The sequence below is a fragment of the Podarcis liolepis genome, assembly GCF_965112155.1.
Source record: "Podarcis liolepis genome assembly, chromosome: Z".
Classification (NCBI taxonomy): Eukaryota; Metazoa; Chordata; class Lepidosauria; order Squamata; family Lacertidae; genus Podarcis; species Podarcis liolepis.
The window spans coordinates 46613577-46628022 of NC_139570.1; the positions used below are offsets into that span (position 1 = coordinate 46613577).

At 44.7% G+C, this 14446-nt stretch overlaps 1 protein-coding gene across 6 annotated transcripts in view; it reads right to left on the bottom strand.

Annotated features, from left to right (window-relative positions):
• Positions 1-14446, bottom strand: part of CDK5RAP2 (CDK5 regulatory subunit associated protein 2) — a 138048-nt gene that overhangs the window by 85618 nt on the left and 37984 nt on the right. For all 6 annotated transcript variants that reach the window (XM_083485685.1, XM_083485682.1, XM_083485684.1 and 3 more), the window contains exons 13-14: positions 10554-10724; positions 7570-7713 (exon numbers count right to left, since the gene is read on the bottom strand). In XM_083485685.1, the coding sequence (XP_083341811.1) occupies positions 7570-7713; positions 10554-10724 (315 nt within the window). The remainder of the gene's footprint in view (positions 1-7569; positions 7714-10553; positions 10725-14446) is intronic.

The following is a 14446-nucleotide window of genomic DNA, read 5'->3' on the forward strand; positions in this document are numbered from 1 at the left end:
CTACACTTTTAAGTCTCACATGGTATAACCCCTTAGTTGATCCAAAACAAACCTGATAAAGGATAAGCCCCATTGAGCTCACTATAACTTTCTTCTGAGTAAACATGAGTAGAACAAGAGTACTATCTCCTGTCAAATGCTTAAGGCCACCCCATGGTTTGACTGGTCCCTTAGAGTTTGATTGATGATATCACATGACATCCAGCCTCTGAGGGCTACCATGACCTGCCGAGAGGGCATGTAACCCCTTTACGATCACAGCAGGCCACCATGGACAAATAGGATGATGTTTTGAACCCCTAGCCAAGTTGGGTTGGCTTCATGACTTTATCCAGTATACTAAAACGATAAACATACCATGTTTATTCACAACTACTTGTGTTTCCCCAACTTCTGACAAACACATACTGTCACAGTGATCAATTTCTTCTAGATTAGGGGGTGTCTGGGAAGGAAAAGAAGAAATATGTCTATGTCAAAAAGTAGATTTCATTTAAGAAACCCTCTGTTGTTTACATGCCATTCTGGGGAGAGATGCAGCACCAATAGTTTTACATAGTCTCCTGAGATCCCATTTAACATTCAGCCTTTTAGAAAGGAGATAAAATAGTGTTATGTCGAATTTTCATAATCTTGAAATTCTTGTTAGTATCAAACCATCCTCCATGCCCCCACCCTGGCCCAGAACATATTCTTAAACAAAAATGCAGATTTCAAATCATGAATACACTTGGGTGATGCCTTATATCTTAAGAGATCCTGAGCATGTACTCTGGCTTTTTAACATTGTTGGCTGGGAATGTTAGTGCCCCCAGCCTTTTTCTGATGCACCTGGAAAAGAGCAGTCATATGGAGGAGCTAGAAGGTTGGCTAGCTAGGTCCACCCATGAAGAACAACTCTGCCTTAACTGCATCTGGTTTCCAGAAGAGAAGCTTACTTATATAGAGGTTGCCATTGACAGCGGATTTCTGCCCTGATGGAGTCATCCTGAAATATGTGGCACTAAACGAGGATCACCCCACTGGGTCATCATTTCTTTGTAGTAAAATCAGGACACTCTACCTGGGGGATTGATTGCAGATGGCCTTGCTCCTAAGTGACAAGTGGAATGCTGAGAAGCAGCTGTCGTAGCGATAGCACAAATACAACACAGAAACACATATGCATTTTAAATGTTTAATTGGTTTTTAACATTTGATCTTGTTGGTGTTATTTCACAATTCAAAATAATTTGAAGTGGGAGAAGGAACTACATCACAAGGAGCTGCAACATGCCCTTCTAATCATTTGAAAGTCCATGCCCCACACTGTTTACCACAGGGAGGGCTATAACCTCAGAAGGGAGAGGAAGGATCTCCCATAAAAATAGTAGCGTGTTGATGAAAGGTGCACATCACTATATGTGTTCACAGGAGCAGGCCACCATGCACCCCCCAATTCCACTGGGAAATCTCCACTTCTTCTTTAAGCTATGGTATGAAGAATTGGACAGTGGAATCCTTCCCTTTTCACCCCTGCCTCCATTTCCCTCCCCTGTGATGAGTGAGAGATTGTAAGTCCCACAGGGCAGAGGCCTGAATGCTACTACTTCATGAAGCACTGTGCTCATAAATCAGTCCATGTGTTGCTGAACTACAACTCCCATCAGCCCAAGCTAGTATGATGAATGTGAAGACAGATGGGAGTTGGAGCTGAGCACTTGGAGGGCCAAAGTTCCCCATCCCTGATGTAGGTGGTGCTCTATAAAACTAACAATAAGATATATTCTTAGCCAGTGTACACAAAGAAGAATTTGGGAATGTTTCAAATGTGTAGATAGGGGGAAGGGACCAATCTCATTTACAGAAACAGACCTGCCTTGCCTAAGGAAGTCAACCCTGACAAGAACTTTCCCAACATCAATCACTTCTGAGAGGCTGAGTGCAATGTGTTCATGGCAATTTTGAAAGACAGGGCATGCTCAGAAGGGGAGAAAAAATCACCCACATAAGTTTGAACAGTTGAGATGACTCAACAACAACTGGCAGGCTGCATCAATTTCAATCACTCCAGCACATCTGCATCACTGCAATGACAACAAAGTACATCAACTTCCAACCTAGGAAAACATCAGGTGCAAAGCTCTGGCCACATGAATAAACTTTGGTGCATTGCCTATAATTCTAGAGCTACAGCAATTTAAGTACTCCAGCTCTATGCATGGGACTTATCCCTGCCCCGAATGCACACAATGTCTCTAAGACATTAATGTCTCTAAACATTAAAAAGGTCACAAGCACAGTGCAAATTATAATGGAGCAGCAAAATATTTTTGTGCTTGTTATGTGTCATAGAATCTACCATGTGGCTTGTATTTGTGCTAAACAGCTTGTTTGCATGGCCTGTGTCCTTGTGTTACAAGTACACGCAACTCCCCATTTACGCACGTTGTATTTATGTGCTACCACACACACGTGTGGTGCTGGGTACCCAGAAAGGGGGGGGGGGAGAAGAACCCCTTGAAGGATCTCTTCTTTGACCAGCTATAAGGCCAATAACAGGGTTGTTCCGAATGGAGAATCATGATTTAAGATTGTGAGGAAAGGACAGCAGGCAGGACCTTCAGTTAATGTCAGAATGCATGCACACATCACACAAACAACTGGGGAAGAGAACAGTGACAGAAACCCTATCCTTCCAACAAGATATAGATATCTTCCTTCACGTCTTTCTCCTTGTCGCCACCCCTTCCCATTCCCGAGCAGTGAAAGCTCAGTCTGAAAACACTCTGGGTTCCCATACCCTTCAGTTGTTTGTTGCCTCCATTCTACAATCTGGTGAGGGAAGCACACCAGTGAAGCAAGTACACCTGACTTCTACCCCCAAATTAAAGGACAAGGGTGCGATTGCTGCTTGCTCCTGAATCCTACAACAACCCTTGTCCAGATCCACACCACACCACTTCACAGACAATGATAAAGCCCTTACCAGCTAGTCTGTAAGCAATGCTATCCATGGGGTCTTTGATTCAGGGAAGGGCTGACAATCAAGATGTCCAGGTCAAAGGACTCCGTAGAAACACACACATAGAAACACACACACACACACACACACACACACACACACACACACACATTTTTTCAAGTAAGAGTAAGTCATCCTACCCAGTAAACAGGACACAAAAGTTGTGTATTTGCAGAACCCTTGAGTGAAACATGACTTTTATGAGCTTTGGTTAAGTGAGCCTCATTTAAGTTCAAAGAACACACCAGGAAGAGAGGAGCAGGAGAGAGCAGAAGGACCCCAATCACACAGTGGTTGACGGTAGCGGCAGGTATGGTGTGGGGACACCAGGTAAGGAGCACACAGCACAAGCAGTTGGTGACTGTGCCGTGTGCCAGTCCTTCTTCCATCCTGGAGAATTGTGTTTGTCTAACTTGAAAAATTAGAAAATTATTGTGGAAAAGTTCATTTATTTCAGTAATTCAACTTAAAAGGTGAAACTAATATATGAGATAGACTCATGACATGCAAAGCAAGATATGCCAAGCCTTTATATAATTGTGATGATCATGGCATACAGCTGATGAAAACCCCAAATTAACAATCTCAGAAAATTAGAATATTAAATGAAATCAGCAAAACAAGGATTGCAAATAGAACAATATTGGACCTCTGAGAAGTAGAAGCATGCATATGTACTCAGGATTTGGTTTGGGCCCCTTTTGCTTGACATATCTCGCTTTGCATGTCATGAGTCTACCTCATATATTAGTTTCACCTTTTAAGTTGAATTACTGTAATAAAGGAACTTTTCCATGATATTCTAATTTTTCGAGTTTCACCTGTAGATGGTTGTTTCCAAAGTGTGGTGCTTGGGGAGCGCTCTTCAGCCCTGTGGAACCTTCAATGTAGGGTTCCTCAGGGTTCAATTTTATCTCCTATGCTGTTTAACATCTACATGAACCAGCTGAGTGGGGTCATCTGGAGTTTTAGAGTATGTTGTCAGCAATATGCTGATGACAGACAGCTCTACTCCTTTACATCTGCAGTTATGGCAGTAGATGTGCTGGACCAGTGTCTTGCCTCAGAAATGAACTGTATGAGAGCCAACAAACTGAAGCTCAATCCAGATAAGACCGAGGCACTGGTAGTGGGTGGCTCCCGAGACAAGATAGAAGGGTGGTTGCCTGTTCTTGATGGAGTTACACGCCCTATGAAGGAACAAGTACTTGGCTTAGGGTTACTTCTACCTGTAGATCCTTTACTGTTGCTTGAGGCTCTGGCGGCCTCAGCAGTGCCAAATGTCTTCCATTAGCTTCAGCTAATTAATTAATTAATCCCTTCTTCTGCAGAATCACTCCTCCGCACCTCCTCCTTAGTAGCCCATTTAAGGCTGTCACTCTAGTCTCAGCTTCAACAGCATCCCATTGATCCTAATGCCTCCTTTGCAACATACCGCTGATCTTTTTTTCTTTGCCATTTCCACCAGTTACACAACTAGACATGTTTTCTGTAATTCCACCCATCTCTTGCACACTCTTCTATGAGGAATCTGCAACCAGACCTTTGACAGCATTCTCCAAGTACAAGCAAATTTATTGCCTTTGGTGTTGTGGCGAGATGTTCAAATGTAATCTGAACCATCAGAAAGCCAAATAGATGCCTTCTGCAGTGCTTTATACCACTAGACAGAAATTGCAGGAAGTGGGCCTGGAAGAGGCAATGCCATTTCCTCAGTGTAAAGCCAGCTGCATGGTCCCACTACAGGTCTCATATTCATCTGAATCAATGATGTAGACAGCTGCACAAACCAACATAAAGGTACATCCACACTGTACCAAGGAATCAGCACATGCCTTAAGGACATGTATACTCCACTCCCCCAACCGAAGGGGCAGATGGAGCTCATCAGCCTGGGAAGACAGCCCATCTAGGATAATGATGCGCTAAAGGATTGGTCCTAAACCTCCCCTGCCTTGTGCCTATACTCATTTGTGAGAAAGGCTTTGGGAATAAACCCCAAGAAAAAATCAGTACTCATTGCCTTGTGGGACATCTTTGGGAGAAGTGGGGGGGGGGGGCAGGAGGCAGCGGTTATGAGCTGTAAGCTCAACTTGATTGGCATATGGTACAAGTGCTACATGTTGCTTTGGCCAATTGAACACATAATCATGTTTCACTGGTCAGTTACTGCCTGCCTTGAGCTAGGAAATCCCTGGTGAATAAAATGCTGACCCACCACAGTCCACCTGCTTCAGTGGGTGCCTGGCACTCAGAGTGTCACTCAGCAAGAGGACTGAGCTTCTGCACCTGGCAAAAAGAAAAGAAACAAATCCTCTTGCACCTATCAAGCTGGAATATCAGGGCCATGTGTCCTGGCTTGTCCACCAACCTGTTGTTGGTCAATGACTCATGGAAGATGGCCATCAATGACCATGAGCTGAAAATGAGCTCAACATTGATGTTTCTGCTTTATGGAAGGAGATCAGACTCGTTTCAAATGGCTGTCTCCAAGAAAAGAACTACACCTTTTGGGAGCAAGGAGACGAGCCACATACTCACAGTGTAGGCTTCACAGTGAGGAACTCCATCTGTCTGCAACAGAACCGCCAAACAAGGACTCAGAACACTTGCTTTCCCTCCACCTCTCAACTACCTCTGGTCAAATTAACATCTTGAGTGTCTACTCTCCCCATTACATGCTCTGACATACAGACCAAGGACCTAGGAATTAGACCAGCCTATCAGAAGGGCCCCAGACTGCAAAGACCTATTCCTGCTAGGAGATTTCAATGCCAGAGTTGGGGACGATCATCACACATGGGGTGATGCCCAGCAGATTCCCAGACAATGTGCCAGTGATTAATGGCTAAAGCTGCATCAGAGCATTCAACTTGCTGCTGACTTTGGCAACATTCATAAAATGTACAAAGGCATGAAGAAAGCCTTTAGACAAACAGTCTGGAAAGCTGCATCACTGAAAACCTTGTTGGGAAGATCAGCACAGACTGCAGCAAACAGGTAAAGCATTGGGCAGAGTGCTATCAAGAACTATATTTGCGGGAAAACATGGTCTCTGACCCAGCAATCAACAGTATCCAGACTCTGCCTGTCTTGGAAGAGCTGGATGTCCCTCCCTCCCTTGATGAGCTGAAGAATGCCACCAACTCTCAGGCATGTGGTATAGCCTCAGGACAAGTTGGAATGCCAACAGAAGTGATAAAAGCTGGTTTCAATTCCTCCTTCCTGACACACTGCCACAGCCTGCTATTGTGGAGTTGGGAACGAGGATCTGTGCCACAAGAAATGTGCAACTCCAGCATTGTGACCCTCTACAAGCACAAAGGTGGCTGTCATGACTGCAAGAACTACCATGAAATCTCCCTGCTAAGTACTGTGGGGAATGCCTTCACTCATGTAGTTCTCAACAGATTAGTCACTCACTGACAGGGTCTATCCTGAGTCATAATGCAGCTTTGGAACTGAGAGGTCAACAGTCAACATGATTTTCTCACTGAGCCAGCTGCAGGAGAAATGCAGAGAGCAGAGTTGCCCCTTGTACATCTCCAAAGAAATGACGATGGCCTTTGACCTCATCAGCTGAAAAGGACTCTTCACACAGTTCAGTAAGATAGGATGCCATCAAAGCTTTACAAGATGATCATGTCCTTCCATAAGAACATGTGTAGCACTGTCCAATATGACTCCTCATCTTCAGACGCCTTCCCTACAAACAGTGGTGCTGACCACATGCTTGAGGTGGCAGACAATTCTGTCTACCAGGGTTCCACCATAACCAACAGCCTCCTCACTGACAGTGAGCTAGAGTATTGACATGGCAGCTACAGCAATGGCTCATGCCTCCAAAATGGTATGGGAGAATGTGATGCTAATGACCAAGGTGAAGATCTACCAGGCTTGCATGTTGAGCACACTGCTTTGTGGGCAAATTGCAACTGCTAGAAGTGATGCCTCAGTGCCTTCCAGATGTGCTGCATCAGGAAGACATGACAGAGTCTCAAACAAAGATGTGCTCTTCCAAGCCCACATTCAGAGCATGTTCACACTCCTGTCTCAGCAGCTTAGATATGTTCATAGAATGGAAGATGGCAGGATCCCAAAGGATGTTCTATAAGGAGCTGGTTTCAGTCAGGGTCTCTCTGTGAATTTGGGCATCAGGCCTGTTACAAAAATGTCTGCAAACGAGACATGAAAATTGGCAACATCAACCCTGCCATGTGGAAATTCCTTACAGGCAACTGCAGTGACTAAACAGAAGTCAGGTCATGCATTCATAGCAGTGACCAGATGATGAATGACCATTGGGAGGATCACAAAGAGAAAAAATGCCATGGTGCAACTTCAGTAGCACAACATTACTCCTTCATTTGTCCCAGCTGCAACAAAACAAGTCTCTCCCATATCAGTCTCTGCAGCCACAGCAGATGCTGTAACCTTCCAACACTTTGACTTCACAACAATAGAAAAATACAAGATTAAAACCAGTTAAAACCATTTACAACCCCAACCAGTAATCTCCGGTAGCCTTTTCTTTTTTTAAAAAAAAAATTAAGTGTCAAACCTACCTCTAAATCTGGGATCATTGGCTGCTGTGACTGGGCAGCACACTTCTCCTTTTCTAAATCTTCGTTCTGCTTCTGAAGATCCTCTTTATCTTTTAAAAGAGTCTGAAACTCCATGGCCTTTTCTTTAATCACTCCATCAAGTTTCTAAGGAAAACAAGATAGATACATGTCACAACGATGATGATGATGATGAAGAAGAAGAAGAAGAATTCCATCCAGCCCCTCAAGCAAGGGTGGCTTACAAAGAATTAAATACAACAACGTAAGAACAACATGATAAAAGCAGCAAATCCAAAACAGCAAAAACTATCAGCATAGATAAAATGGACTAAACATTTCTAAAGCCTGGAAAACAAAACAAAACAAAATCTGTCTGATGCCAAAACGGCCATCAAAGTAGGTACCAGGTAGGCATCTTTGGAAGATGGTAACATTCCAAATCTGGAGCACCACCACTTTGAAAGTGCTTTTTCAGAAGCCATCTGCCACACTTCAGATGGTGGGAGTTCCCAAACCAGGGTTTTCTCAAACCAGTGCCCACCAAATGCTATTTGACACTAACTCTCACTAGCCCCAGCCTACAATCGTCTACAATGACTGGCAGCATCTCTCCAGGGTTTCAGACATGAGACTCTCAACCCTCTCTAGAGATTTTGGAGCTGGAACTTAGGGCCTTCTGCTTGCAATGTCTGTGCTTTACCCACTAAATTAAAACTAGCAGGTTTTTGGCCAAAACGCACCAGAGGAATTTTGCCACCTCTCAGCTATTCCACCCATTGCGGGCCACACACTCCTCACCCACTTCTTGCTTTTACATACTTCTAAGAAGCCCAAACTTGCCGATCAGAAGGACGGCGGTTCGAATCCCCACGAAGGGGTGAGCTCCTGTTGCTCGGTCCCTGCTCCTGCCAACCTAGCAGTTCGAAAGCACATCAAAGTGCAAGTATATAAATAGGTACCGCTCCGGCGGGAAGGTAAATGGCGTTTCTGTGTGCTGCTCTGGTTTGCCAGAAGCGGCTTAGTCATGCTGGCCACATGACCCGAAGCTGTACGCCGGCTCGCTCGGCCAATAAAGCAAGATGAGCGCCGCAACCCCAGAGTCGGCCACGACTGGACCTAATGGCCAGGGGTCCCTTTACCTTTACCTTTAAGAAGCCCAAAACGAACATTTCATGTCAAATCAGAAACTGGCCAGCATGCGCGAGTCTATACTTTTTTTTTTAGATCTGACTCCACCTAGTTCCTAGCCATTCCTAGATATAGAGCAGGGCCAATTTATATTTCCTTTTCTTCAATCTGTCTCCCATGTAGCAGCGGTGGACTGTGAACCTTCCAGTCAGGCCTCTAACACTGCACACATGCACAAACATTTGTGTGAGGGCTCTTCCAAGCTGCCCTAGTCATCCGCCTGAATCAAAGAGAATGAAGGAGGTGGTGGTGCATTTATTTGACCTTCAACAGAACCGGGGCGACACCCCAACTAGCTAGGCCAGTGGTTTTCAACCAGTGTGCCATGGCACCCTTGGGTGCTTTTCATGATGGTTGGGGTGCCATGGGCAACACTGTCCTCTGTCCCTCTTTCCTTCCCTCCCTTCTCTGATGCCCTCTCATGTCTCCGCCTCCCAAAGGCTGGACGGCTGTTTATTGTAGCAGCCCTGGCTACAAGCTCTGGAGGCAAATGGTACCTCTGGGGCTGGTCAGGGGATGCTGGTTGCCAGGAGCTGAGGTGACCTCGGAGTAAGCAAGCAAGTGGGTGAGGGACGCCAGCCAGCCAGTCCACCAGCCCTTGCTGTTGGGAATGGACGGACAAGTGGGAGGCCAGGCAGGCAGGCAGGCAGACAGGCGCTGTACTGGCCTTTTTCCCTGCCTGGGAGCTGAGTGGCTGGCACCGAAGGGGAGCCTTTCCACCATGTGGGCCCAGCAGCATCTGCTGCTACTACTGCTGCCTCCAAAGTAAGATGGTGGTCTCATATTAACCTTTGGCCAGTCTCCATCAGGCTGTTAAGGTTGGGGACATCATGTTCCCAGATCCATGTGGAGCTGTGTGAGGAGGTGCCTCTCTTTGGGGTGAAGAGTATCTCAGAGGCCAGGGTGGGATGCAGTGGCTGCCTAGAGAACTCCCAAGGAGAGTGGAGAGGAGAGGAGGCTGAGGGAACACTCCACAAGGGAGGGTGTTCAAAAAGGGTTCCGGGGCTGCCAACTCTGCAGGCAAGGGATAACATAACTGGGCTCCTGAGCCCCACAAGGGTGCTGCAGAAAGAATGTAGTTGGTCAAGGGAGCCATAGACTCAAAAAGGTTGAAAACCCCTGAGCCTGGCAAACAGCTTGCCATAGTTTTTAGCACCTCTGCAGGCGATGAATGCAGCTATTGTCAAACCGGCATCTTTCAAAGCTGCCCAGAGTCGCCTGACAACTTACTATAACAACTTCATAGCAAGCTCATGCACCTACTTTGCTTGGGGAAAAGTACTGACTATGACCCTTCCTTTCCAACACATTTTAAGCACCTTTAATGCAATTACACAAATATAGTTTGCGTAGTGGTTGGAAGGACCAGACAATTGCAGTACTCCATCCAACTGTGAAAATAGAAGTACAGAAGTTTAGCAGAGAAGATAGCAGATTTATGGGAATTTTCTTAAGCCACCTCAGAGCACATTAAAATGTGAATGTGAGCACCAGCACCTCTCCTGTATTTTGTCCCCATCCGAAAGAAACCCATTGTGACTCTCCAGATGCTGCTTGACTACAACTCCCATCATCTCTTGACAACTGGCCATACTGGCTGGGGCTGATAGGAGCTGAGGTCTAACAGCATCTAGAGAGCAACACATTCTCCACTATTGCAACATGAGACTTTGTGAAACATGCCACAACTCTCATCAAAAGTAGTGAACTAAAACAGCATATATGGTAAAAAGAACAGGGAGCAAATGTAAACATTTTAAACACCCTGCACTTCAGTTTTGCTCCAATATTCCTACCTGGAGTAACTCATCCTTCTGAGCAATGCTGGCTGTGAGGTGTGTGATGACTAATTCCTGGCTCTGCAATTTCTGATTGCCTTCACTCAAAAGAACACTGTAATGAAGCTCAAGGGCCTTTTCTTTGTCAGCCATTTCATCGTGAAATTTCTCTAGCTGGTTTCTAAGGTCCTAACCAAGAAAGAGAACACGGGGGAGAGAAGACATAAGTGAATCAAGTAAAGAAAAGGAAAGGGGGAAAAAACCTGTGAGCTGAAACAAAGATGAAATAAATCCTTTTAAGTAACAGCTGTTTTACATTCCTAGACATTCTAAGCTCCAAGCTCAAGGTGTGGTGTGCATGGTTCCCCCCTCGCATATTATCTTCACAAAAATGCTGTAAGGTACGCTTGGCTTCCAGAGACTGACTAGCCCAGGGTCACCCAGTGAGCTTCAAGAGTAAGTGGAGATTTGAACCCTGGTCTACCAGGTCCTAGTCTGATATTGTAACCAATACACCACACTTACTCTGAAGCTTTTAAACAATGTTAGTTCTACTCACAGTAGACCCACTGAAATTAATGCTCGTTACTAACCTAGGTCCATTTATTTTATTGGGTCTACTCTGAGTAGAAATTAGTTTGATGCAGCAGCCCCTTGTATTTTAGAAGACATCAAAACAAGAAGCATTAAACATAATTTAAATTTTTTAAAAATAAACTATTTCCCCAATTTGAATTCACACCTATTATTTTCCATTGCAGAAAAACATAAGAATCAGAACCAAACACCTGTATGCTCCAGAACTGTTCTCAGTAAGCAACCAAATAGCAGGACATGAATGCAAGAGCAGCACAAATGCAGACTGATGTTCATTGGGACTAAAAGGGCAAAAGGCAGGGAGGTCAACAGTAGATGAAGATGGATCAACTGACTTGTGAAGTTAAAGCTAATAATAAATGCAGTTAATTAATTCTGGGTTTGTTCCCACCCCCAACTGATATTTACAAAGGGCAACACTGAAAAGCAGGAAGCTGACAGTCACTGCAGTTCCTGGACCAGTTGTAATAAGGAGGAATGGCTGAAGGCAGAGGGTGATTGGTTGGGCAGTGCATCATTCAGTCCTAATTGACAAACCTTCAATGAGCATCATTCCACTGCTTGTGATCCACAGCAACTAACATGAGATCATATTTAGCCTTGACAATTAGTAGCCATTACACTGTTCACGTACAAACCTTATCTATCAAGATCGCCCAGGCGCTTGGCTTCATGCCATTGGAGGCATTCACCACGGCAGGCATTTTGAATGAATTCTGGTGTTATAGTTTTATAATCAGAACACAAGACCACACATGAACACGAATATGCCTCAAGATCTTCCATAGAAGAAAAAGTGGGATGTACACGGAACAAAGGGAAAGTGCTGATAGTTCAGTGATAGACAATCTGCTTTGCAAGCAGAACGCACCAGGTTCAGTACCCAGCATCTCCAGGAACAGTGGGAGAGACTTCCTGCCTGAAATCCTGGAGATCAGTTGCCAATGAGTGTAGAGAATTCTGAACTAGTTGGACCAACAATCTGACTTGGCATAATGCAGCTTCCTAAATAAAGAAAATTAACTGATCCCAATTATACAGCCTGGGTTTTTTGGTTAAACAAGTTGAGTGATTTTAGAGTCCCTTCTACTAATGAAACACTATGTTATCTTAAATGAAATGTATTTTCTTTTCGGGGACCAGGTTCCAATGGAACAACCCAAAGAAAGTCACTGGTCTCTATGTCTCAACAAACAGAATGAGCCAATTCTCCATGAGAGATGCTTTCTGCCAAATACCTCCTGACCACCACAACTCATTTTTCCAGGGAGTGCTCTGTGACGAATAATGACTGAATTTAGAAAATGAATGGGAAAGCCATTCTTAAAAGAATTCAGACTGAAGGTCAGAGAAGTGTCCTCCCCCTTGGTCAAATAGAAAAAAGGTGGAAAAGAATGATTAAAATATTAAGCTCCCAACCCTTTCAGTTTAAGATTGAGGACAGGGGTGGTGGGACAACCATCACATAACAGATCCAACACAATGACTTATTGTCTATTCCCAACCATTTGATCAAAGATGACGGACAGTTACTGGTAGATGCACCTTATTAAACCAGCTGTTATTTGGTAGATGCACATTATTAATCAGCTGCTGGCAAATGTGTTGCAGACTCAATGGCTTGGAAGAATTCCTGAATTTGAGGATTTGCTTAAAGAAAGACTAAAGCTCTGTTGCGTGTACCCCAAAGGTCCACTTGTGTTTCCTGCTAAATTCTTTTAATACTTTGTCAGAGAAGCTTTGTGTCATCTGCAAGGCTCCATTTTCTTCCATCGTCTCTGGCGATTTCCTAACATCTGTGAAAACCACCCAAAGCCCCAAAATGTTAACTGCTTCAGAGTAAAACAAAAAGCAAAAAGCACACTAAAATCTGCAATCCACTCCACAGATACAGCATAGTAGAGTCTCAGCACTGAGTCAAGTACACAGAATACAACTGGGTAGAGCTAATTAACTGGCCTTAATACTGAAAATATTTTTGTACTTTACTGTATGCCAGAAACAAGTTTTTAGGTGCATAAGTAGCCATATGCTCAGGATCATTCTAGTTCCTACAGATAAGATTAATCCGCCTTCAAGCCCGGCCCAAGGAGAGAAGATGGAAATTACTGTGACATAGCAATTATATATTGTTGGGTTTGGAAAGGAAAAAATCAGGTTAAAACCCACCACGAAGCTCACTGTGTAGCCTATTAGTGTCATGACTCCAAAATCCAGCCACTGTCAAGACTCTGAATCAGAGTCAAGCACAAGACTTCCCCCAAAGAACAAACACACTCATACAGCATAAATTTAAAAGCTCTAAAATCGTAACAGATTAGGCTCATAACTAACACATTTCAGCTTCATTCCCCTTGGCTTTATCCTTTGCTTCTTTGGCCTGTGGTCTTCCATGGACTGCTGCAGCCTCCATTTTGAGTTCCTGAGACTTGCTACAGGCTGCTTTGCTTCCCTTACACCATGGGCTGATAAGCATATTTTAGCTCAAGGGCCAAAGTTTTTTTCGGGCTACCTTCCAGGGATCACATGGCAGAGGTAGGTGGGGCCAGAGGCAAATGTGGGTGGAACAAAAAAATGTACATTTTGTGCTTTTATACACCATTTTCAATCCATACACCCCTGTCTATCCCCCATCTAGACAAGCAAAAGGCACTATCAGTGTTCAAGGGCCTGGAGGGCCATATTTGACCCTGGTTCCTGAGGTTCCTCACTCCTGCCTTGTATCAAAGCTTCAGGAGTCACCACCGGTCAAGCTCCATACCTCAACAGAGCGCCCACTGTCAACCCCTGGCAGTGCCAGGCTTTGGGCTCTCAAATTTCAGTGGTGCCCTGTGTAAGCTAAAATTTGGCACAGTCCCCACCTCTCATGCTCTGCTCTATAGCATTGTTTTGGCACCTCCTACAGCATGGTGCCCAGTGCAACCACACTAGTTGCACTACCCTAAAACTGCCTCTGCCCTGGAGCCCTCCCCCCCTCCCCCTCACTATCACTCCTTGCTCACCTGCCCCCTTGAAGTGAGTGTGGCACAAGGAGGAGGAGAAGAAGCTGGCTTGGGCCTATAAGAAGGGTGGGAGCAGGCAATTGAACAGCCAGCTCCCCACTGATTCCCCATGGATATGCAACAGTGTGGCTTTTCTACCCAACTATGTGTAAGGACCACTGATTCTACAATGATTCTATTTTAGAGATCATTTAATTTCCCAACCAGCAGCTCAGATTTTCCTTCTATATTCAGAATTTGATGTAAAGGAGCAAAAAAAAAAAACCAAAAACCTGGCACGGTTCATTTTGTTAAAGTTTTATGGGCTGGCAA